This window comes from Diadema antillarum, unplaced genomic scaffold (assembly GCF_040938485.1).
Source record: "Diadema antillarum isolate AM-2024a unplaced genomic scaffold, OU_Dant_1.0 seq00000740_RagTag, whole genome shotgun sequence".
NCBI lineage: Eukaryota > Metazoa > Echinodermata > Echinoidea > Diadematoida > Diadematidae > Diadema > Diadema antillarum.
Genome location: NW_027271638.1, coordinates 56915 through 79288, shown reverse-complemented (window position 1 = coordinate 79288; position 22374 = coordinate 56915). Strand labels below are relative to the sequence as shown.

General features: G+C 43.8%; 1 protein-coding gene across 1 annotated transcript in view; it reads left to right on the top strand.

Annotated features, from left to right (window-relative positions):
- LOC139738378 (abnormal spindle-like microcephaly-associated protein homolog) overlaps positions 1-18364 on the top strand; it is a 36550-nt gene extending 18186 nt beyond the window's left edge. The window contains exons 13-24 of the mRNA XM_071649014.1: positions 3260-3478; positions 4362-4557; positions 5284-5558; positions 6356-6550; positions 7445-7684; positions 8250-13223; positions 13984-14133; positions 14814-15005; positions 15419-15611; positions 16473-16627; positions 17276-17428; positions 18059-18364. Coding sequence (XP_071505115.1) covers positions 3260-3478; positions 4362-4557; positions 5284-5558; positions 6356-6550; positions 7445-7684; positions 8250-13223; positions 13984-14133; positions 14814-15005; positions 15419-15611; positions 16473-16627; positions 17276-17428; positions 18059-18364 — 7248 coding nt within the window. The remainder of the gene's footprint in view (positions 1-3259; positions 3479-4361; positions 4558-5283; positions 5559-6355; positions 6551-7444; positions 7685-8249; positions 13224-13983; positions 14134-14813; positions 15006-15418; positions 15612-16472; positions 16628-17275; positions 17429-18058) is intronic.
- The last annotated feature ends 4010 nt before the right edge of the window (positions 18365-22374 follow it).

The following is a 22374-nucleotide window of genomic DNA, read 5'->3' as shown; positions in this document are numbered from 1 at the left end:
AGAAAGTATTTGCGTTTCTATTGGCAAAGTAAACTGTACCAATACCAGGCCTTACCTAATGGTCTCAGCTCGGCTCCCAGACTGTATACAAAAATGCTGAAGCCAGTGTTTGCCCAGCTTAGAACAGAAGGACATGTAGTTATGGGTTATCTTGATGACACTTTGATAATTGGGAGATCTAAGGATGCTACCCAAAGGGCTGTTTCAGCTACCACTAAGCTTCTAACAGAGCTGGGGTTCTTAATTCATCCTGAGAAGTCAGTACTTAGCCCAGGCCTAGACCTAGAGTTCCTTGGGTTTCATTTGAATACTAGGTCAATGCACATTACTTTGCCAAGGGAAAAACAAGATGACATTTATGAGGTTTGCACCTCCCTCTTATCCCTTGCCACCCCATCCATTCGAAAGGTTGCTAGGGTCATAGGGAAAATAGTTGCCACGTTCCCTGCAGTACAGTATGGCCCACTGCATTACAGATATCTAGAGAGAGACAAGGTACAGGCCCTTAAGGCAGCTTGTGGTCATTTTGATAGGCCCATGACTCTTTCCATGGAGGCACGACATGAATTGATATGGTGGAAAGAACATATTCATGAGTCATTTAATCATGTTGTCAGACAAAAGGTCAATTTGGAGCTACGTACAGATGCCAGTGCAGAGGGATGGGGTGCTACAGACTTAACCTCTCACACAGGTGGCAGGTGGACCACAGAGGAAGTACATTCAGCTCAAACATCGGGTATTAATTACCTAGAAACACTGGCAGCTGGACTGGCTCTGAAATCCTTCTGTGCAGATAAGAGAAATGTACATGTCCTGTTGAGGATTGATAACACTACGGCTGTTGCCTACCTTAATAACATGGGAGGGCTGAAATCAGAAACGTGCAATCAGGTAGTGTTAGACATCTGGCATTGGTGTATAGAACGCAATATATGGCTGTCAGCAGCTCACTTACCTGGGTGCCAGAACAACGAGGCAGACTTCATGTCTAGACACTTTAATGACAGAACAGAGTGGATGCTAGATAAGAATAGCTTTGAGAAGATTGTGGCTAAGTATGGTACACCAGTAATTGATTTGTTTGCATCCAGACTAAATGCTCAACTACCTAGGTACATTTCATGGTTGCCAGATCCCAATGCAGAGTCAGTTGATGCATTCACACTAGACTGGGGAAAATTTGCACTCTTTTATGCCTTCCCTCCTTTCTGTTTGGTAGCAAAATGCCTACAGAAAATACAAGAAGACAATGCACATGGCCTGCTTGTGGTACCAAATTGGCCTACACAGGCCTGGTTCCCTCTCTTGACAAGTATGATGAGTGAAGAACCTTTGATCTTGAAAAGAAGCAAATCCTTGCTGACACAACCAGTATCTAAGGCTACCCACCCACTCTGCACTAAACTCGATCTTCTTTGTTGCAGGATTGGCGTTCACAGTTCGAGATAAAGGGACTACAGGACAGGACTGTGGACGTGTTGTGTGCATCTTGGAGACTGTCTACACGCACACAATATGGAACTTACATTAAGAAATGGCAAGAGTATTGCAGACAGGAAACTTTGAACAGTCACTGCACTGCTGTAGAAAGTGTTATAGAATTTTTGAGTTATCTGTTTCATGTACATAAGTTGAGTTACAGTGCTATTAACTGTGCCAGAAGTGCTTTGGCCTCGGTGGTGCTGTTGGAGAACAGCAACTGTACAATTAGTACACATCCTTTGGTGACAAGATTCATGAAAGGTGTATTTCATTTACGAACTCCGCTGCCACGGTACAACCATATCTGGGACGTTAAAATCGTGTTAGATCATCTCCGCAAAATGTCACCAGCCAGTAAGCTATCTTTGTGTGAACTTACTCATAAGCTGTGTATGTTGCTCGCACTCACTTCGGCACAAAGGGCACAGACTTTGTTCTACATTCATATTGATGGCCTGGTTTGGAAGGATAATAGCGTAGAGATTCATGTCAGTGACTTGGTAAAACAGAACAAGACCTCCGACAGAGTAGGGAGTACGACTACAATTGAAGAGTATCCTTCAGAGAAGAGACTCTGTGTGGTACGCTACCTGAAAAAGTACATTGAGCGTACAAAAGTGATGAGGGATACGGAAAGGCACCTGTTCATATATCATAGGAAACCTCACAAACGAGCCAGTAAGCAAACCATCTCCAGGTGGATAAAGGAGACAATGAGTGCGGCGGGTATCGACACTAGAATTTTCAAACCGCATTCTACAAGGGCTGCAGCAGTCTCTACTGCAAAGACAACAGATGTGCCCATAGCGGACATTCTGAAACAGGCCGGATGGTCTAATGAGGAAACCTTCAACAGGTTCTATGATAAGCCGTCGATCAGGGCAGGACCTACATGTAGGTTCTCCATGGCGGTACTGGATAATCATTGAAGAGAAAGAGTATTATTGGTGAGCTACTATGTCATTCTTATCACCATACATTGCTTGGTTTTTGCAGAAATGCGACCACTTGCTTCAAAATCTCATATTAACGAACAACGGAGATTACGAAAAATAATAAATAAATTAAACGAGAACTTACCTGTTTGAAGTTTGATTTTTATTATTTGAGTAATAGGAGTGTGAGTTAATATGCCCTCCACTCCCACCCTCAATTCAAACTTCAAGGTAATGTTCTTACTCCGTCAATTTACAGTGTATTTCCAGATTGTGGGATTGTGACAGTGGTCGCATTTCCTCATGGATCAGGCAAATCTCACTTGACCCAGTTGGGTCTTTGGTTCAGTTCTCTCACCTAAGTTGACATTATGTATTAGACGTCGGAAGACAGTCCGATTGCTTAGGTGGAGATTTGCCTGGGCGACGAATATTGACTGCGCATGCGTACGAGTGGGATCTCATATTAACTCACACTCCTATTACTCAAATAATAAAAATCAAACTTCAAACAGGTAAGTTCTCGTTTAATTTATTTATTTAAGTCTTGAGGGTGTAATTACCAGGAATTGAAATACATGAGTGTGAATTAACCTTATAAAAATCTTGTGATTAAGTCTTAATTGGGAAATTACCATCAATTTGAATGAGTAAACTGGTATACAATTGTATATTGAACCTTATGTGGTTTTGGAGGATTTAACAATAATTAGAATACATCAGTAAACTGGCCAATGAAACTCTAATATCTGTGATCTCAGGGGGGAGTTTACTATTAATTTGAAAACATCAGTTTACCAGCCAGTCAGAGCCAAAATTGTTTGAATTCCTTGTTGCAGGTGGGCGTGATGCTGAATGAGAAACAGCTCAAGGAGGAGATTGCCTTCCTCACCAAGAACCGGCGACTGCGGCGCCAGTTCGATGCCCTCAAGACGGGGGCCACCCAGCAGCGCCCCTCAGGTCCCGGGGCCGACGGCCCCCACCTGTACTTCAAGAGCTCCCAACTGATGCTTCTGATGGACTGGTGCAAGGCGGTGTGCTCCTTCTACGGCATGCAGGTAGGGATGGGGAGATATCTTTAGTCGACAGTTGCATTTCCACTGTCCAAACCAAGCCCTGTCTAGTCAAGTATACATTATAGATTAAACCACTTAAAATATGGACAGAGTAGTTGTAGTAACAGCAGTAGCATTTTGTGCTCGTAGTATAGCAGTAGCAGCAGCAGCAGCAGATGTAGGAGTAGTTCTAGTAATAGTAGAGGTAGAAGTGGTAGCAGTAGTGATATTGATGATAATAGTAGTAGTGGTATTTATAGTAGACTCGGAGTGATACAGATGTATCAGTAGTGATACTGATATTAACAGTCGTGGTAATAGTGGTTCTATTATTAGTATAAGTATAATTATACTTGGTAAAAGTTGTGTTCCCAGGTAGGAGAAGTGATACTTAAAGGGGATGGCTAGTAACTGATCAGTGGGAATGCTGGGGGATGATTGTTCCAATCCTTGTGGGATTCATTTAAGAGTACATTATATATCTATTGTTGTGGGAAAATTATATACTTCCGTTAACGATCGCCCCGTCACTGTACAGGCATGCTAACCTGGAACCATTAAACTGCACATTACTTAAATATGAGACCATTCTGAAGCATATAATTTTCACACAACAATAGATATATAATGTACTCTTAAATGAATCCCACAAGGATTGGAACAATCATCCCCCAGCATTCCCACTGATTCCCGCTGATCAGTTACTAGCCATCCCCTTTAAGGTTATAGTAATAGAGGTAGCTTTTGTATTAGCACCACTTGGTATTAGTAGTAATAGTGGTGGCAGCCGTACTGATAATAATGCCAGTGGAAATAAAAATAGCTGATGTAAACAGTATGACAATGATTGATACTATCGTAACTTTTGACGTGTCTCCCACCACAGATCGAGAACTTCACCGTGTCGTTCTGCGATGGGCGTGCCCTGTGCCTCCTAGTCCACCACTACCACCCTGCCCTCCTGCCCTACGAGTGCATCTCCCAGGACACCACCCTCATGCACTTTCAGAGGGAGGAGGCACTGGACCTCAACAGCTCCCTGGATGATTTCAACGGTACCTGGTCCCAGACCTTTTCACCCAGTAAGTCTTGCTGCTTCCCCTGCCCGATTTTCATATTTCTTTAAGATGTATTATTTCCTGCAATACCACAATTGCATTTCATATGCAGATTTTGAATTCATAGAGTCCACTTGAGCAAACTCCTAAAATGTTTCTGTGAATCTAGAAGTAAGATGCATCCTGACAGTGTTATGAATTGTCTACCATACATTGTAGAAATATGGTGAAAAACATAATATGGAACCAGAACAATCATTTTCTCTTTTACATGCAATTAAAATGTGATATCAAATGTGGTCAGATGCAGGCATTTTTGTATTAACAGTGTAGACCAATACACTTCTTATTGTTGTCATATATCATACGATTATGAATTGAATCACCTTTACATTGCATCAAGAAACAGATTTCTCAAATTTGTAACTGGTTTCTAACACCAGCTTGATATCCGTAAGCTGATAAACATTAGCCAACTCAAAAGCATGTTGTATTGTTGACATTTTATGGAAAAATAAGAGATCTACAGTATGCGCATTCAATATTCAAAGCTTAACATCATAAATGGTGTGATTTTGTAGCTCTTTTGAAATCTGTTACATTTCGTGCTACAACTACCAAGTGACTGATAATTATTGACCCTCACCACCTTTCCTGCACCCTTTCTCACCCCTGCCACATCCTCTCTTCCACCCTACCCCCACCCCTCCCTTACCCCCCCCCCCCCCCCCTTTCTTCCCACACATTCAGCCACTGGCAAGCAGACTGACCACGACAAGCTGCTGGCCCATGAGCGGCAGAACTTCAAGCTCCTCTACGACAAGGTGGCCGAGCTCGGCGGGGTGCCCATGATGGTGCGCTCGGCCGACATGTCTAACACCATCCCGGACGAGAAGGTGGTCATCACCTACGTCTCGTATCTCTGCGCCCGCCTCCTGGACCTCAGGCAGGAGACGAGGGCGGTGCGCACCATCCAGCTGGCTTGGCGCGCCCATCGGCTGCGAAAGGAGCAAGCAGCCAAGATTGTGAGTTTGCAGTCACTCTCTTCTATTATTGTTTCATTGTTGTTTTCATATTTTGGAAGGAGGAGGAGTTTCTGTTGTAAAGCAATAGCTTTTCAATGATATCTGTGAAACTAATGTAGTGGTGATAAGATGTGGTGCTAACTGATGGGATGTATTTAGGACTGATGATTCCTGTTTTAGAATTTTTTTCTTCTTTTTTTTTTGTACATCTAGCACAACGGCATATTTGCCCCTTGAAATCTCTCATATTCTGTATTGTATTTACCTTGAATGGAGTTAGATAGAAAAGCAGTTGAAAAAAAAAAATGTTGGCAAGCAGTCCTTTAATTTCATGGCATGTTCCACAACAAAAAACAGACTTGCTTGAAGTTCAGAGTACAGTATTTACAGTACGTACAATATGAAGTACAGGACAACTTCAACAATGTCTCTAACCATGAAAAAAATGTGGCTACAAATATATTGCCCATTTGTGCTGATACATGAAAGTGACTTGGAACATTACTTTTGTCTTGTTTATGTTAGAGTTTGTTTTGCCGTTCAATATTTCTAGGAAACTGTGAGTGTTTTATGTGTGGCTGATTCACCACATCATATTAGCTATTTGAATTGATCTTTGAAGCAAAATTTGACTATCCAAAGCAAATGTTACTGGTCCGTTCCTCAACAAATACAAGTTCTATAATACAACCTTTGAAATCTCTCTGCCTCAACCATGGAGGTGTTTTTACACAATAAACTACTGTGTACCCTTTCCCCTCTACTTTTCACTCTTTCATTTTGTCTTATCATAATAGTTGCGGGAGTCTGCAGCCACCAAGATACAGACAGCCGTCAGAGCCTATCTCCTGCGGCGCAGACACCAGCGCGTGGCCAGTTCCGTCCTGGCCCTCCAGACGGCGGCCCGGGGATTCCTGGCCCGACGAAAGGCCCAGAAGCTGAGAGAGGAGAGAGAGGCGGAGAAGCAGCACAGGGCAGCCAGTTACATCCAGGTATTTCATTTCACCTTCACTTCATGAATCATTCCATTTTCCTTTTACACTGCAGCAACTACCACTTTGCAGCAGTCTGTAGTAGACTTCCTGAAGTTCCTGGACACATACTGTAAAACTAGAAACTTTCAGGGCAGGAAGCATTTGCAAATTGCCATATTCATTTCTTGCATTGTGTAGACAAAAACTTTTAATGTGCATTTGACTTTCACGAATCTTGGCTCCTCACAAAGCTTGTTTGATGCACGCAAAAATTTCTGGGTTTACAGTAGTTTATTCTTCGGGTCAAGAAAGGAAAATGCCCCGAAAGCTTGTTGTTTCATTTCAAGTTCAATTTCCTCTTTTCCGTCACTTTTCTCCATGTGTAGATACTTCTTTTTAGTCTCTCGATCTCTTTCTCTCGAATGTAATACTAGCAAAACTCCATACCATAACCAGCTTTTTCATTACAGGGCATATTGTCACGATTTATCGTAATGACACATTTCTGCTCTTGATTCCTTTTTGTTGTTGATCAGTAATGACACAATATTTGATTGGTGAAATGTTAGGGCCATATTCAAAGAAACTGTGTATTGACTAAACAAGGTTTACGAAGTTGTCATCACAGCTTTGTGATCTTTAAAAACACTTCATTTTTTGCATGAGCTTTTCCTGGCGGATGCTTTAACCGAACACACAAATATCTGTTATATTTATTAAATGACTTCATATCTCAAATTAGCTGATGCTGGCTTACATTTCTGGACTCTCATCGTTACATTAGTGAACAGCTACTTGTATATATGCTGTATCATTAGCTCATGTGATGAATTGTGATGAATATCTAAAAACAGCAATATGTGCAGAAAGCTCTAAACTCAGACTCGATCTTCATTTCACCACTTCTGCAAGGCTGTGGCAAGAGGATTCCTCGTCAGACGTCTGGTTGCCAAGCAACGGGATGCGGCAACACTAATCCAGGCCGCTGTGAGGGGCCATCAGAGCAGGATGCGGATGCTGCGTGAGAGGCAGGCCATTGGGTTGATACAGGAATGGTACCGGTCACTGATCAAGACCAGACAAGCAAGGAGCAAGTTCCTTGCTCTCAGGCACGCAACGATCAGAGTTCAAGCAATGTGGAGGGGCGTACTGGTAAGGCAAATTTGCGTTAATCCTCTGACCATGCAAGGTGTTTGGTCCTTTATAATACTACTCTCAACATGGACTTCTGCTTTCCTTTGTATGATAAGTTTCAAGTACAATTTAGTACCTCATTCAGCTGGTAGTAAACTGAACTACTGTATCTGATGAAATTAGCATTTTTTTTTTCAACTTTTCACTGTGTTCAATGCTGATTTTATTAATTTGCAAATATTCACAATTATGTGAAACTGTTCAGTCAAGGTAAGATAGTATTGCTTGACAGCCAATCATACATTTGATATGTTAATGTATAAGAAAGAAATAGCACATGACAGAGCTTATGCTGTTTGCTGCGGGAGTTACAATATTGGTTTTTGCTTACACTGTACTTGAGACTCGAGAACTTCCCCCACATAAGAATATATATTTATTCTACACACCACAGTACTACTGTTGAAACTATGAATATCATATGGTGTAAAATCAAGCAGAAATATATTGCATTATGAGAACGCTATTCACATGTTCATACACTCATCAAGGAATTCTGCCCTTTTCTCCCAATGCCATCTAGGCTCGCAAACTCTACAAGAAGATGGTCGCCGCACTGAAGATTCAGGCGGTCTGGAGAGGCTACCTTCAGAGACGGCAGTACTTGAAGCAGCGGTCAGTGGCAGTCCTTCTCCAGTCCCACTTCAGGGGACGTCAGGCCCTGACTGCATACCAAAAGCTGAGGAGCATGGTCACAAAGATGCAGCTTCTGTACAGGGCAAAGCTCCAAGGTCGGGTCCAGCATAGAGAATATCTTGCCCTACGTTCTGCAGCCCTCATCCTGCAGAAGCACGTCCGAGGACAACTGGCCAGGAAACATGTGACAAGGGTCAAGAGCGCAATACTTCTGCAGGCTGCGTATAGAGGTTATGTGGAAAGAAAACAGTACTGCGCAATCAGGCGCAGTGTGGTCCGCATCCAAGCTCAGTTTAAGGGATACCAGGCACGGAAGAGCTACAGGGAAATGCAGCAGGCAGCAAGAGTGTTGCAGGTCCGTTATCGTGCCGTGGCGCGCGGTCGACGTGTGCAACGAGAGTTCAACCTCATGCGCGGAGCTGCCATCACTCTTCAAGCGGCCGTCCGCAGCCACCAAGCTCAGGCAAGATACAGCCAACTGAGATGCAGTGTGATCAAAGCCCAAGCTGTCGTGCGGCGCCACCAGGCCCGACAGGCCTACAGGAAGTTGCGAGAAGTAACAATCATACTGCAAACACAATATCGCGCCCGTCTTCTCGGAAGGAAGGCTTGCAGGGAGTACAACTTGGCACGAGGAGCAGCGATCACCATTCAAGCAGCCTATCGAGGTAAAGTTGCCAGGAGCAAATTCCTCGTGATGAAGCAGGCTTCAATTGTTCTCCAGACCTGGTTCCGATCCTGTGTTGCCAGGCGGCGCTACCTTCGCCTCCGCTCTGCCACTGTCATTCTTCAGACCCGCTACCGGGCACTCTGCATGGGTCGCCAAGCTGTACAAGACTTCTACTACACTAGAGGAGCTGTCATCACACTTCAAGCCGCCTTCAGGGGTTACATGCAGAGGAAGGCTTATCTTCAAGATAGATCTAACATCATTCACATCCAAGCCATGGCCAGAGGAGCTCTTGTGCGCAACCAATATCTGAAGACACAGAGAGCCACTGTTGTTCTTCAACGACGATTTCGTGCACTGGTTGTAGCTCGGTCGGTCAGGTCAAGTTTTCAAGCCACCAGGGAAGCTGTTGTGGTTCTCCAGGCTGCCTATCGGGGCAGCGTCCAGAGGCGTGTATACCAAAACCAGAGATCAGCAGCCATTCGTATCCAAGCTGCCTTGCGTCGGAGCATAAATCAGAAGAAGTATGTCCAACTTAAAACTGCTGCTCGTGTCTTGCAAACACGCATCCGTGCACGCCAGCTTGGCAAAAGGGTCTTTAATGAGTTTGCATCAATGCGGCAATCAGCCATTGTTCTTCAGTCGGGGTTCCGGGGATACATGCTCCGAAAGAAGTTTCTCCGACTGAGGTCTGCTGCTGTGGTCATCCAAGCTGCATACAGGGGCAAAATGCAGCACAATCACTACGTCAAAGTATTGGCTGCCGTTGGTGTCATTCAGACTCGCTTCAGGGCTTGGAAGTTGATGCAGGACTGTCGAGAAGATTACTTTATCATCCTAGGAGCGGTGATTACAATCCAAGCTGCGTACAGAGGCTACACTGCACGTCGCATTATCAAGCAGCAGCATGTTGCTGCCACTGTCATCCAGGCTAACTACAGATGTCATCTAGCCAGGTCAAAGTATCTCACCCTGTGTAAGGCAACCCATGTCCTTCAAACCAGAATTAGAGCTCACCTGCTTGCACTGAAGATCAGAGCAAACTATCTCAGGATGCGGGAGGCTGCCATCAAGATCCAAGCTCTCACCAGAGGAAAGTCGGTACGAAAGAGGCTTGCCCAACGTCACAGGGCAGCTGGAACAATCCAGGCAGCAGTCAGGGCACATCTGGTGCAGAAGCATTACCGGTCTCTGCGCTCCGCCGCTTGTGTCTTCCAGAGGAGATTCAGAGCTGTCTTGCTGAGAAACAGGATCTGTATGGAATACAACATCATGAGAGGAGCAGCCATCACCCTCCAGGCAAGTTTCAGGGGACATCTCCAGAGGAAGAGACTCGCTCAGCAACACCTCTCTGCCACAAGGATCCAATCAGCTTTCAGATGCTTCACTGCAAGGAGGCACTACCTTGCGCTCTGCAAGGCAGCACAGGTGCTCCAGACGAGGTTCAGAGCTCGCACCCTGAGGAAAGCTGTTCAGCTCCAGTACCATGTCACGCGTGGTGCAGCCATCACCCTCCAGGCAAGTTTCAGGGGACATCTCCAGAGGAAGAGACTCGCTCAGCAACACCTCTCTGCCACAAGGATCCAATCAGCTTTCAGATGCTTCACTGCCAGGAGGCGCTACCTTGCGCTCTGCAAGGCAGCACAGGTGCTCCAGACCAGGTTCAGAGCTAGCACCCTGGGGAAAGCCGTTCAGCTCCAGTACCATGTCACGCGTGGTGCAGCCATCACTCTCCAGGCAAGTTTCAGGGGACATCTCCAGAGGAAGAGACTCGCTCAGCAACACCTCTCTGCCACAAGGATCCAATCAGCTTTCAGATGCTTCATTACCAGGAGGCGCTACCTTGCGCTCTGCAAGGCGGCACAAGTGCTCCAGACCAGGTTCAGAGCTCGCACCCTGGGGAAAGCTGTGCAGCTCCAGTACCATGTCACACGTGGTGCAGCCATCACCCTCCAGGCAAGTTTCAGGGGACATCTCCAGAGGAAGAGACTCGCTCAGCAACATCTCTCTGCCACAAGGATCCAATCAGCTTTCAGATGCTTCACTGCCAGGAGGCGCTACCTTGCGCTCTGCAAGGCGGCACAGGTGCTCCAGACCAGGTTCAGAGCTCGCACCCTGGGGCAAGCTGTGCAGCTCCAGTACCATGTCACACGTGGTGCAGCCATCACCCTCCAGGCAAGTTTCAGGGGACATCTCCAGAGGAAGAGACTTGCTGAGCAACACTTGTCTGCAACCAGGATCCAAGCAGCTTTTAGATGCTTCATTGCAAGGAGGCGCTACCTTGCCCTCTGCAAGGCTGCACAGGTGCTCCAGACCAGGTTCAGGGCTCGCAACCTGGCGAAAGTAGTGCAGCTCCAGTACCACGTCACGCGTGGTGCAGCCATCACCCTGCAGGCAGCCTTAAGGGGACTGGTAGTCCGCAGAGAAATCAAGAGAAGACAAGAAGCTGCCACAAAGATCCAGGCAGCATTCAAAGGATACAGGGAAAGGAGAAGATACCAGAAGACATGCAATGCCATACTTGTTGTTCAAAGGCATGTGCGAGCATTCAGACTTGGTAAGGAGATGCAAGCAGAATATCAATCGCTCCGGCATTCTGCAATCAGGATTCAGGCTCACTATCGCTGCCACAGGGAGAGGAAAAGGTTTGGCGCAAAGAAAGCAGCAGCAATAAAGATCCAGGCAGCTGTGCGTGGATACCAGAGCCTCATGTCTACCAGAAGAATGAAAGAAGAAAGAGTCAATGCTGCCCTCGCTTTCCAGAGGCGATGGAGAGCAAAGGTCCTCAGGGATCGTGAAGTGGTCTCTTACCACCTGCACCGGGGGGCAGTCATCACAGTCCAGGCCGCCGCCCGTGGATACATTGCCAGGCAGCATTTGAAGAAACAGCACAGAGCTGCTACTGTCATCCAGTCAGTGTACAGAACACACAAGGCATCCCAAGCCTTCAGAAGAACACTCTCTGCAGTGAAGACGATCCAGGATCACATCAGGGCTCACCTGCTTGCTAAGCAAGTCCAGCGAGAGTACCTTCAGCTCAAGTGTGCTGCAGTGTCGGTCCAGGCAGTGTTCCGGGGGCTCATTGTTCGAAGGCAGTTGGAGTGTCAGCACGTGTCTGCCACCAAGATTCAGGCGTTTGTCCGTCAGCTTATTGCAAGGCGTCGGTATACCGCGATGAGGTGTGCAGCTCTTATCCTCCAGAGGCGCTACAGGGCCAAGATGTGCGGACAGGAGCAGTGGCTGAGATACCAGCTGACCAGGGGGGCCTGTATCACTCTCCAGGCAGCGGTCCGTGGCTACCTGGTCAGGGCACACATGAAGAGGTGGCACGGAGCAGCCACCACAATCCAGAGAGTGTACAGGGGTTGGAGGCAGGTTCAAGAGTACCAGCGCACGAGGTCTACACTTGTCCAGCTTCAGAGGCAGATCCGAGCCTATGTGGTGGGCAAGAAGACGAGGACAGACTATGTGGCGATGAAAGCAGCAGCTGTGGTTCTCCAGAGTGCCTTGAGGGGTTTATCTGCGAGACGCTTGGTTGCCAAACATAGGGCGGCCCGTAAAATACAGGCAGTGTACCGCATGCACACCACAAGAAAGAATTACCTAGTGCAGCGCGGTGCTGCTGTCACAATCCAGGCGACCTTTAGAATGTACGCGGTCAAGATGACATATCACAGAGCATTGTTAGCACTGAGTACCATTCAGAAGCATGCCAAGGGGTACCTTGCAACCAAGAGAACCAGAAGTGATTACCTGCAGATGCGCCACTCGGCAATTTTGATCCAGTCACATGTCAGGCGTCATGCAGCACAGGGGTCATACATGAGACTGCGCCGAGCAGCCATCTGTTTGCAGGCGCACTTCCGGCGTATGCTGTCAGAGCGGATGTACCGCAGGAAACGCACAGCCGCCATAGTTCTCCAAAGGCGGTATCGGGCAGTCACCGCAGGACGCCGCACCAGAGAGCAGTACTATTTGACACGTGGTGCCACCATCACCATACAGGCAGCGTTCAGAGGGTACCTGCAGTGCTGTAGGTACAGGCAGCTGCGGTGCCATACCATCAAGCTGCAGGCCCTTGTCAGGGGAGCCATGGCAAGGAGGCATTATTCCCAAATGCTAACGGAGACAAGGGCTGCTTTGACAATCCAGCGCTGCATCAGAGCTCACCAGAACAGGAAGATCGAAGAGGTGAGAAATCATAGCTTTTATGAATAAATGCAATAAAGTGATTCTTGCTCAACTAAATATTTTCAAGGAGTGACAAAATATACAAATCATCTTTAGAGAGTAATGACACTGGGAATTGTGACACGCTGTACATTATCTGACAACTGACTACGCATGTAGTTAGATTTGTCAGTCCGTCACTATTTCCCTGTGATTGATCAATTCATGCATTAGCACGATAAGACCTGCACTTCACTTTAGAATGAAGAGAAAAGAAAAGAGTTTAATGAGCAAAGCTGATTAAGTGGAAATATCAGGGTTTCATCCTGCATAAGTACATTGCACAAAATTAATTTTGAATGGAGACACAGTAAAAACTTTTGTGAATATTTGATCATGTCATGTCCAAAACTTTCAGGTTCATGTTTTGATTCTTGGGATAGAATTTTCACCTGCATGAGAAGAAGCCACAAATACTTGAAATCATCCATGCTTATATATTTATGTACAATCGATTTTTACTGGACAGACTTTTTCCCCAAGACATAAAAACCATGTCAGGAGCTTAATCTTCGAATGATTTACATTCTAAGATTTGCTTGTTAATAATGATACTTTTCGTGAGCAATGAAATGACCAGTGAAATCATATTAAGACATTTTGTTCATACGGAACAGGTAGTGAAGAATTATGAAATATATGAAATTATGAAATATATTGACAGCATCAAACCATAATGTGGTAACTCTACACTAATGATACTTCTTCATTTCTTTCGCAGGCAAAGAGACAAGCCAGGCTGGCGGAGCTGCAGCAGTTTGCTGTTCGTGCGAGAGCACACCTCTCCGCCATCTGCCTCCAGAGGGCGTACAGGAACCTGCTCCTCCGTCGCGCCTTCCAGCAGAAGATGGCCGCCATTGTCACAATCCAGGTACCCTCCGTCCCAAGTAGTCATATGTAATCGTGTGCTTATGTTTGTCGGTGTCAGTGTCTTCTGTATTTGTGACATTTTCACCCTTCATCCCTAAACCCTGACGGTGCTTTGTTCTCCGACTGAAATGTCTACTGGAGTGTGCTGTTTCGTTTTTGCCAGTTGTCACAGATATACGGCTTCTAATATGTGTCACTGTGACCTTCCTATTTGGTCAAGTTTCGAGGTATTAAAAGAGCACAGCAAGGGGCAGCTACGAGCTTCCCTGGCCACATTAAAGAACGTGATAAGTAAACGCTCAAGCACAGACACGTTGCCTTCCATAATTCTATCCCCACCCCTTTATCAAGTCATCCAAGTTTGACCATGAATATGCCATGTCCATATTTGCTAGCACAAAGTGGAGCATTACACAGTGAGCATGCAGTCATTTTATCTACATATTGTAACTATTGATTTTGATATATTCTATCATACACATGACCGAGTCCAATACTCATCAACTACCCCCCTCCCCCACCAAGTTTGACATGTTTACCTGTATAATACCAGGGTTGGTTTTATCCTTGGTCTTAAAAAGAATCTGCAACTGGAAGATTAGCACCTTGGCATTGACTAAAAACTCTTATGGGCACATTAAGGGTTAATGTGTTGTCATTTCCTTTTTTCACGTGATACAGAATTGGATGAGAGCACGGCTGCAGCGCCTGGCTTACCTCAAACTCCGGACGTCCACCCTCGTCCTCCAGAGGGCAGCGCGTCGTTACCTCGCCCGGAAGAACGCGGCAGCCACTCGCTTGCAGTCTGTCGCTAGGGTGTGGCTTGCTAGGCAACACGTCAAGAAGATGCAGTCAGCGGCCCTCATGATGCAGGTCAGTGCGAGAGTTTTGGTTTTAGTGGTGATGAACTCCATGATGATGATGATGATGATGGTGGTGATGATGATGATGTTAATGATGTTAATAATGATCATGATCCTTCATCATTGTATAATCATTATGTCAACAAGGGCACTTCTGCAAAGTTAATCCTCCTTACCTCATCCTCTGAAGCAAATTTGAAATGGCATCTGCATAATTTTGCAGATATTAAATACAGTAGAGGCGGAGATGCCCGACAATTCAAAACACACTACCGAGCATTTACTCCAGAGAAGAAAAAGAAACTGGTGAATGTTTGTAAGTGGGCAAAGGACATGAATTTTTCTTTGACAGCTATTCAGAATGATGGTGACGAGTAAGCCATGTTCATGATTTGACCTCTTGTTTCCCTCTGTCCGTCGTAGGCGCTGTGGAGGGGCCACCGGGTGCGCTGCAGCATCAAGAGCAAGAAGGTGGCCCAGGCAAGGGCGCGGTGTCGCCATGCCAACCGCAACGCCACAGAGGAGAAGAAGCTGTGCAACCGAGCCGCCTCAGCCCTGGACTATCTCCTCCACTACAAGCAGATGTCCCGCATCTTGGAGACCCTCATGAATCTCGGTACGTGGCTGTGTCATATTTTCAAAATTCCCATTTGCCATTCTGCCATTTTCAGCTGGCACCCTTTTTTTTTTCCAATTAGGATGAGTGGATTTTGTCATATTACACTTTTCCCATAGACATCTGCCTGAGTACGGTATACGCCGAATATTTCGCGAGGTTTTTATTTTCGCGAATTTCACGAGTCAGGTGCTATTCGCGAAATTAAAGACCAGGAAAGATATTGACTTTGATCCCGATGTGGATGTGACGCACTCATGTACATTTCTCCGTTCAGTACAGGACTCCACGATCGCGAATTCAACCACTCACGAAATTGTCGGGAATTCCTGATTCGCGAAAATTTAGACTCGCGAAATATATGGCGTATACAGTATATGCTGGGGTAGTCTTCAAAGGGTTAACAGAGTTGTCAATTCGTGATAAAAATTGTCTTCATGTCCTGACAATAGAATATAATCACTTCCCTGTTTCAGGTATAGTATTTTGAGCATTGAGTTGAATGTCATACACAAGAATCCTTCTGGTTCTTGGAAATCTCCTTAATCTTAATGTTGGACCATTGGCAGCCCTTGGCCCTGTTTTATGAAAAGAGTTATAATTGATTATATAGTTCATTTCTATGGCAGCCTGTGTTGTAAGGAAATTTATAATTGATTATATCTTTTGATAAAACATTACCCTGGTCCAATACAATTACAAAACCTTTCATGGGTAAAGAAGGACCATAAATTACAATCGTTATTACATTCTTTATGACATTAAAATGCTCAGCACAAAATTAGCTAATTTTGTTGCCAAGTTTTCGCACATTTCGTATTTGGAAGCTGCATTTATCACTTTGTTTCTCAACTCCTGCAGAGGTGGTTTCCCGTCTCTCCGTCGTCTGCTGCGAGCGTCTGGTGGAAGGGGGCGCTGTTCCCGTCTTTTACTGCCTGGTCCGTGGCTGCAATCGCAGCGTGGCGTGCATGGACGTCATTCGCTACGTCGTCCGTATTCTCTTCAATCTCACCAAGGTACACCAAGAAAAGATGCACATGATACTTTATACTCGGTATATTTTGTGGCATCTTTATTTTGACCAAGGTAGTGAGTCAACTGATACTTGCAATAATATTTAATCTTGAAAATGTTTATGAAAATATTTACTCCTGTATTAAACAGAAATGTGCTGCATGTTATCTCCAAGTTCTCATTCTGTTGCTGAGGTTTTTGGTCATAACACGCTAAGTATGCAAAATTCTTGAACAAGTACCAGTTGGATAAATATCATACCCACAAGATGATACTATATGGTATATTATTGTAGAGTAACCATTTAAGCAAGCTGAAGATATATTCTTCCAGCTTTCATAGTCATCTGCCAGCATCTGCAAGTGTTTGGGGGGGGGGGGGGGGGGGGGGAAGGGGAGAAAGAAGAAAGATACTGCAACAAAAAGATGTAGAGGCGAACCCCATTGTAATGAACATGGATAGCACATTTTGTTCTTAATTAAAAGAGGATTTTACCAGTATTGTCAATATATTTTTACCAGTACTGTAAATATTTCCGTAAGTCTCATAATATGTATGAATATCAAACTCACTGCAACAAATCAACATTTCCTATTGCGTGACTGACTCTCGCTTTGCGCTGTTGTGCCATAAATGCTATGCTGCTACAGACGGACTCCACCCAGCATGCCGTGCTGTGCGATGCCGAGTCGGTGACCACGTTGGTGGACCTGCTGCAGATGTGTCGGGAGAAGAATCGCGACATTTTCTGCAAGATCTGCGTCATCCTGGGCAAACTCCTGCAGGACCACACCCAGGCCACGGTGAGTCAACCTTGTCTTTCTATCCAGCAGTTTCACTTATTGGATCCATGTTGTGAGCGTTCTGATAATGTGCTCATTGGGTACTGGGAATAAATACTTTGTCAAATGTAGTCCTTTGGACCAGGCGAGTTTACTATTTGATTACATCAGCTTGTTATTCCAGTAGGCATGTTTTAGGGTGGTTTTTTTTTCCTTTTTTTTTTTTAGAACAAAAAACAGACCCTCATTAAGTTGTTTGCTTGGACCACAAAAGAATGTTAGTTTCATTCTATATCAGATAAGGGAATATCGAGCTCCGGTGTACTCACACACGACAAACACGCCTTGGCCACTGTCCTTTGTCCACTTTATGCTTCAAAATGTGTGTTCATTGTCAGCGACACTGTTCATATTGTATTTCTTTTATTCACCACAATGTTGGCTGTGATGATGGACACATATTTTTAGATTATGGAGACACCTTTGTGAAAGCGGATAGGGATGACCAAAAGAGTTCAAAGTAAATTAGACAAATAATCAAACCAAACATCTTTATTTCTATGTCTACATACAAATAAGCATCTCTGCATCAGTTTCATTAATGGGAGCTTGTACTTAGTAGTTCTCAACCATCTGTATTTTCCTTTGCAGGTGATTCTTTCCAACCCCAAAACTCTGGAGAAGGTGCAGTCGCTGCACAAGCTGGTCTCCCGTAAGCAGACGCTGAACGAGCGTCGCATCAAGGCCAAGACACTCAACGCCAGCGCCACCTCCACCTCCTTCCTGGCGGGCTCCTTCAGCGGCCGGAGCTCGTCCGCCTCCCTGCTGGCCGCCACGCCCCGCAAGCGCCGCAGGATCCTCGATGCCGCTGGCGCCGGCACTGGCGGTGGCGAGTGGCACATCGAGGATCCCTTGACCGCCATCTCATTTCTCAAGACCATGGCCGAGAGGGTCTGACCGAACCGTCTTCCCGCTCGATCCGAGCTTTTTCCTCACGACAGGCTGGTACCCCAGAACTCTGTCAGCCACTTGGTCACATGATCTTCCTTAATGGACGCACAAGTCAATCAGAGCTGAACAACAGAGGGCAGTGCAAAGCAGCTGCGATCCTCTCCAATAAACATGCATTTGTGTTTGCATGCAATGTACAATAAGTGAGTAGTTACCTTTTGATCTGTGTATAGCAGAAACAAAAGCAAAATGCGCAAATTAGTTGAGTGTACGGCCAAATACAATACTTGCTTGTGTTGTGTAAAAGTAAAAGCGCATTCTACAGCAAATGTTAGAGAATCATTGTTGCTTCTAATGTGCTTTTGTTACTTTCTTTTTCTTTCTATTTATCTTTCTTTCAATGTTGAATTCAACAACAACATATGCTAGGTGACATTATGATACGTGGATTTTAAGAGGATTTGTGCCAGTTAATTACTCGTTCAGCATCGTCTGATGTTTACGAGAAACTACCAATACGCTTCTTCAGTTAGAATAATAGAAGGAAATGAATTTCATATCAATGTCAGCCAGTAAATTTCATGATTTCAGACAGGATTTGCCAGCAGGCTGCAAAACTAAAAAGACACACAAAAACAATGACTCTGATCCTGATATGAATGTGAAGCACATGTATACATTTCTCTGTTCAGTACTGCACTTCACGATCACGAATTTAACCACTCACGAAATCTTTGGGAAGTCCCGATTTGCGAAAATTTTGACTCGCCAAATGCATGGCATATACAGTACATGTAATTGGTTTACTCTTTTGGTGATTATATGTGTTCGTAGATCTCATTTTGATGACAACGTGATTCGCAAAACTTTAGTATGCTGGAATGTGTTTCCATCAAAGTTGAATTTCTGCCAGAGATCGTGTTCAACCAATGTGGTTGTACACCCATGTACATACAGATGTATAATATGTACAGTATAATATACAAGTGCCTACAAGTTTTTTCATCTTATGCCATACTCTATTTGCGCATTGCCCGGGTTCCATGACATTGTGGACCACAAAGTTTTATCTTGTAGTTGCATGTTATTAAGAGCATTCCAATTTTCAAAAGGTTTTTCAATAGATTTACATTTTGTAGGTCTCATGTACTCAAAACCAAGTAAATCATGTTATCTTCAGCATACATATTTTGACTAGGGTTTAGTTTAGGTTTATTTTCCCCAAGATTAGATTGGGTAATTCTGATTGGAATACTTGGATCACTTTTACTACTTTTCAGATCATCAATCTTGTAAATCAAGTGATATAATGATTATGCATTTGTTTTTTGTGATGGCCTTTGATGAAAATACAATGTGAGTTTGTATTAAAGGGAAAATTCACTCCGATATTTCAAGGTTGTGAAGTTTGTTGTTTCTGCTCTTTGTCTTAAAGGGATGGCATAGTTTTTGATTGAAATGGGGATTTAGCTTCTAATTTTTTACAAGATAATTGCAAAACCACTTTCATGAAATATTAAAAGAGCATTTGATTAAAATTGGTTCTGAAATGGCTGAGATATCCAAAAACAAAGTAAATCAAAACAATCCCAAGAAAAATACAGTTTGTATGTCCCATCTTTTCTCAGGATTGCATTAATTTGACTATCTCATCCATTTCAAAACCATATATATATATATATATATATATATATATATACACATGTATATATGTATATACATGTATATATATATATATATATATATATATATACACATGTATATATGTATATACATGTATATATATATATATATATATATATATATATATACATGTATATATATGTATATATACACATGTATATATGTATATACATGTATATATATATATATATATATATATATATATATATTATTATATATATATTTATGAAGAGTGTTCGCAAAAACCGATAAGTCCATATTTGCCAAATGGAGATATTTGCGATTAAAGGTCAAGAAAAATAAAGAGAATAATAAGAAAAATTTTGCTTCTTTTGACCATAACATAAAAAATGTACCTTTATATGTAGTGACCAATATATGATTAAAAAAGGTATTACAGTGTATTTTGTACTTTATGACAGAGACCGTACTTCAAAATCTTCAAAAATGGACTGAACGGTTTTTGCGAACAAACTCTTCATATATGAAATACCAAAACATTGGCCAAAATAAAAGGCGACACCCCGTCAGGAGTTAGCAAAAAAAAAATATATATATATAGTCAACTCTGCATGAGTCAATCTTGAAGGGATTGAGGAAAATGCTTCGACTCGGGCCATATTTGCATTTGCGCATACAGTATCGTATGTCAAAAAAAAAAAAAAAAGACGAGACCCACCGCAACGATAACTTTGAAAATCTGTAGTGAATCAATCCAAATACAATTTGAGGGTATGAAACTATGTTGTATAACTTATTACGGTACCTACATCTTATAGCAAACCCCATCCGATTTGCTTCAGTGGTCAAAGAGAAATGAGGATCTTTGCAGAGTATGTCAGATATCTCTTCTCTCCAAGTTCTGTCTGTTGTGTTCACACATTGAAATGCAGTTCCAAGAGCATCCAAGTGCTTAACTTAGAAGAAACAAACCCATGACATGCTTTACAACAATCCACATTTCTCTGTGACCACTTAACCAAAATAATAATCGAATTGGATTTTCTGCAAAATATAGGTAAGATGTTGAAGGGGATGGCTAGTAACTGATCAGTGGGAATCAGTGGGAATGCTGGGAGATGATTGTTCCAATCCTTGTGGGATTCATTTAAGAGTACATTCACATAAGAGTCTCATATTCAAGTACATTGTAATGTGCAGTTTAATGTTTCCAGGTTAGCGTGCCTGTACAGTGACGGGGCATTAAACTGCACATTAGATTACTTTCAAAGTTTATTTCTTCACAGTTAATGTAAGCCAGTTCACAATTAGTTCGTGAGCACATCGAACAATGACCTTTCCTATTTCATTTTTTTTTCTCAGTTGGTCAACCACTTCTGTTTTCAAAGCAGCATGAAATGCAGAGGCTTGCCCCGATGTAACAATTTATGAAATTCATGTTCAAACAAGGAGGTTCGAGGGATGGAGTCACAATAGTCTTATTCGCTTAGATCCCATGCTCGTAGCCGCCACTCAAAATGTTTGAACTACAATGTATGTGTCAACTCGATCTGCCCAGCAGATAGGAAGACAATGGATTCACGTCTCATTGCATAATGACCAGCCACGCTCCATACGGAAGATATGTCTTTATGATGGCAATTACTTTTCGCTGTTCCTATACTTATAAACGATTGGTGGTAGAGAATGGTAAAGACAAGGGGGTGCGCAAAAAGATATTGCTCAGATATTGCTGAAATAGATATCAAAATTACTTGGACTGGACATGTCTGGACATTAATCTGACATGCATCGTGCTGAAAAGCGCAAAGTGAAACTGTGAACTGGCACAGATATTCTGTGTATAGGGTGAACTTAAAAACAAACAAACAAACAAACTCACACACACACACACACACACACACACACACACACACACATTCAATTCAATACCAAAACAAAAAAAATGAGAGAGGTTAATGTCCAGAAAATTACACCACAGTGGAAACCGTCCAGCATTGATCCAGCATAACGAGAGAGACGGACGGAAAGATAAGATGACAATTACAGGAAGTAAATTGAGACTAAAGAGACGAAACATAGGATAGTAAACTACATCACGTCGTCTCCGCAGACGACCCGAGATTTCCATGCGGTCCTTAATGGGTTTGTTTACGGCCAACCCGCCCGTCGGTTCGCCCTGACGCACCGTTGGTGTGTTGTTTCGGCCACATCCCGTGCGACAAAACAGTGGCAGGCCTTTCTTTTTTTAATTATACCAAGTCACAATACTGACGTTTTGGGTCTTTTTTTTTTTCAAATGTGACCTTCCTTTCAACGTCCACAGACCGGAAGTCACGTTTCCTTGTAGTTTACCAGCTGTGATGTGGTAA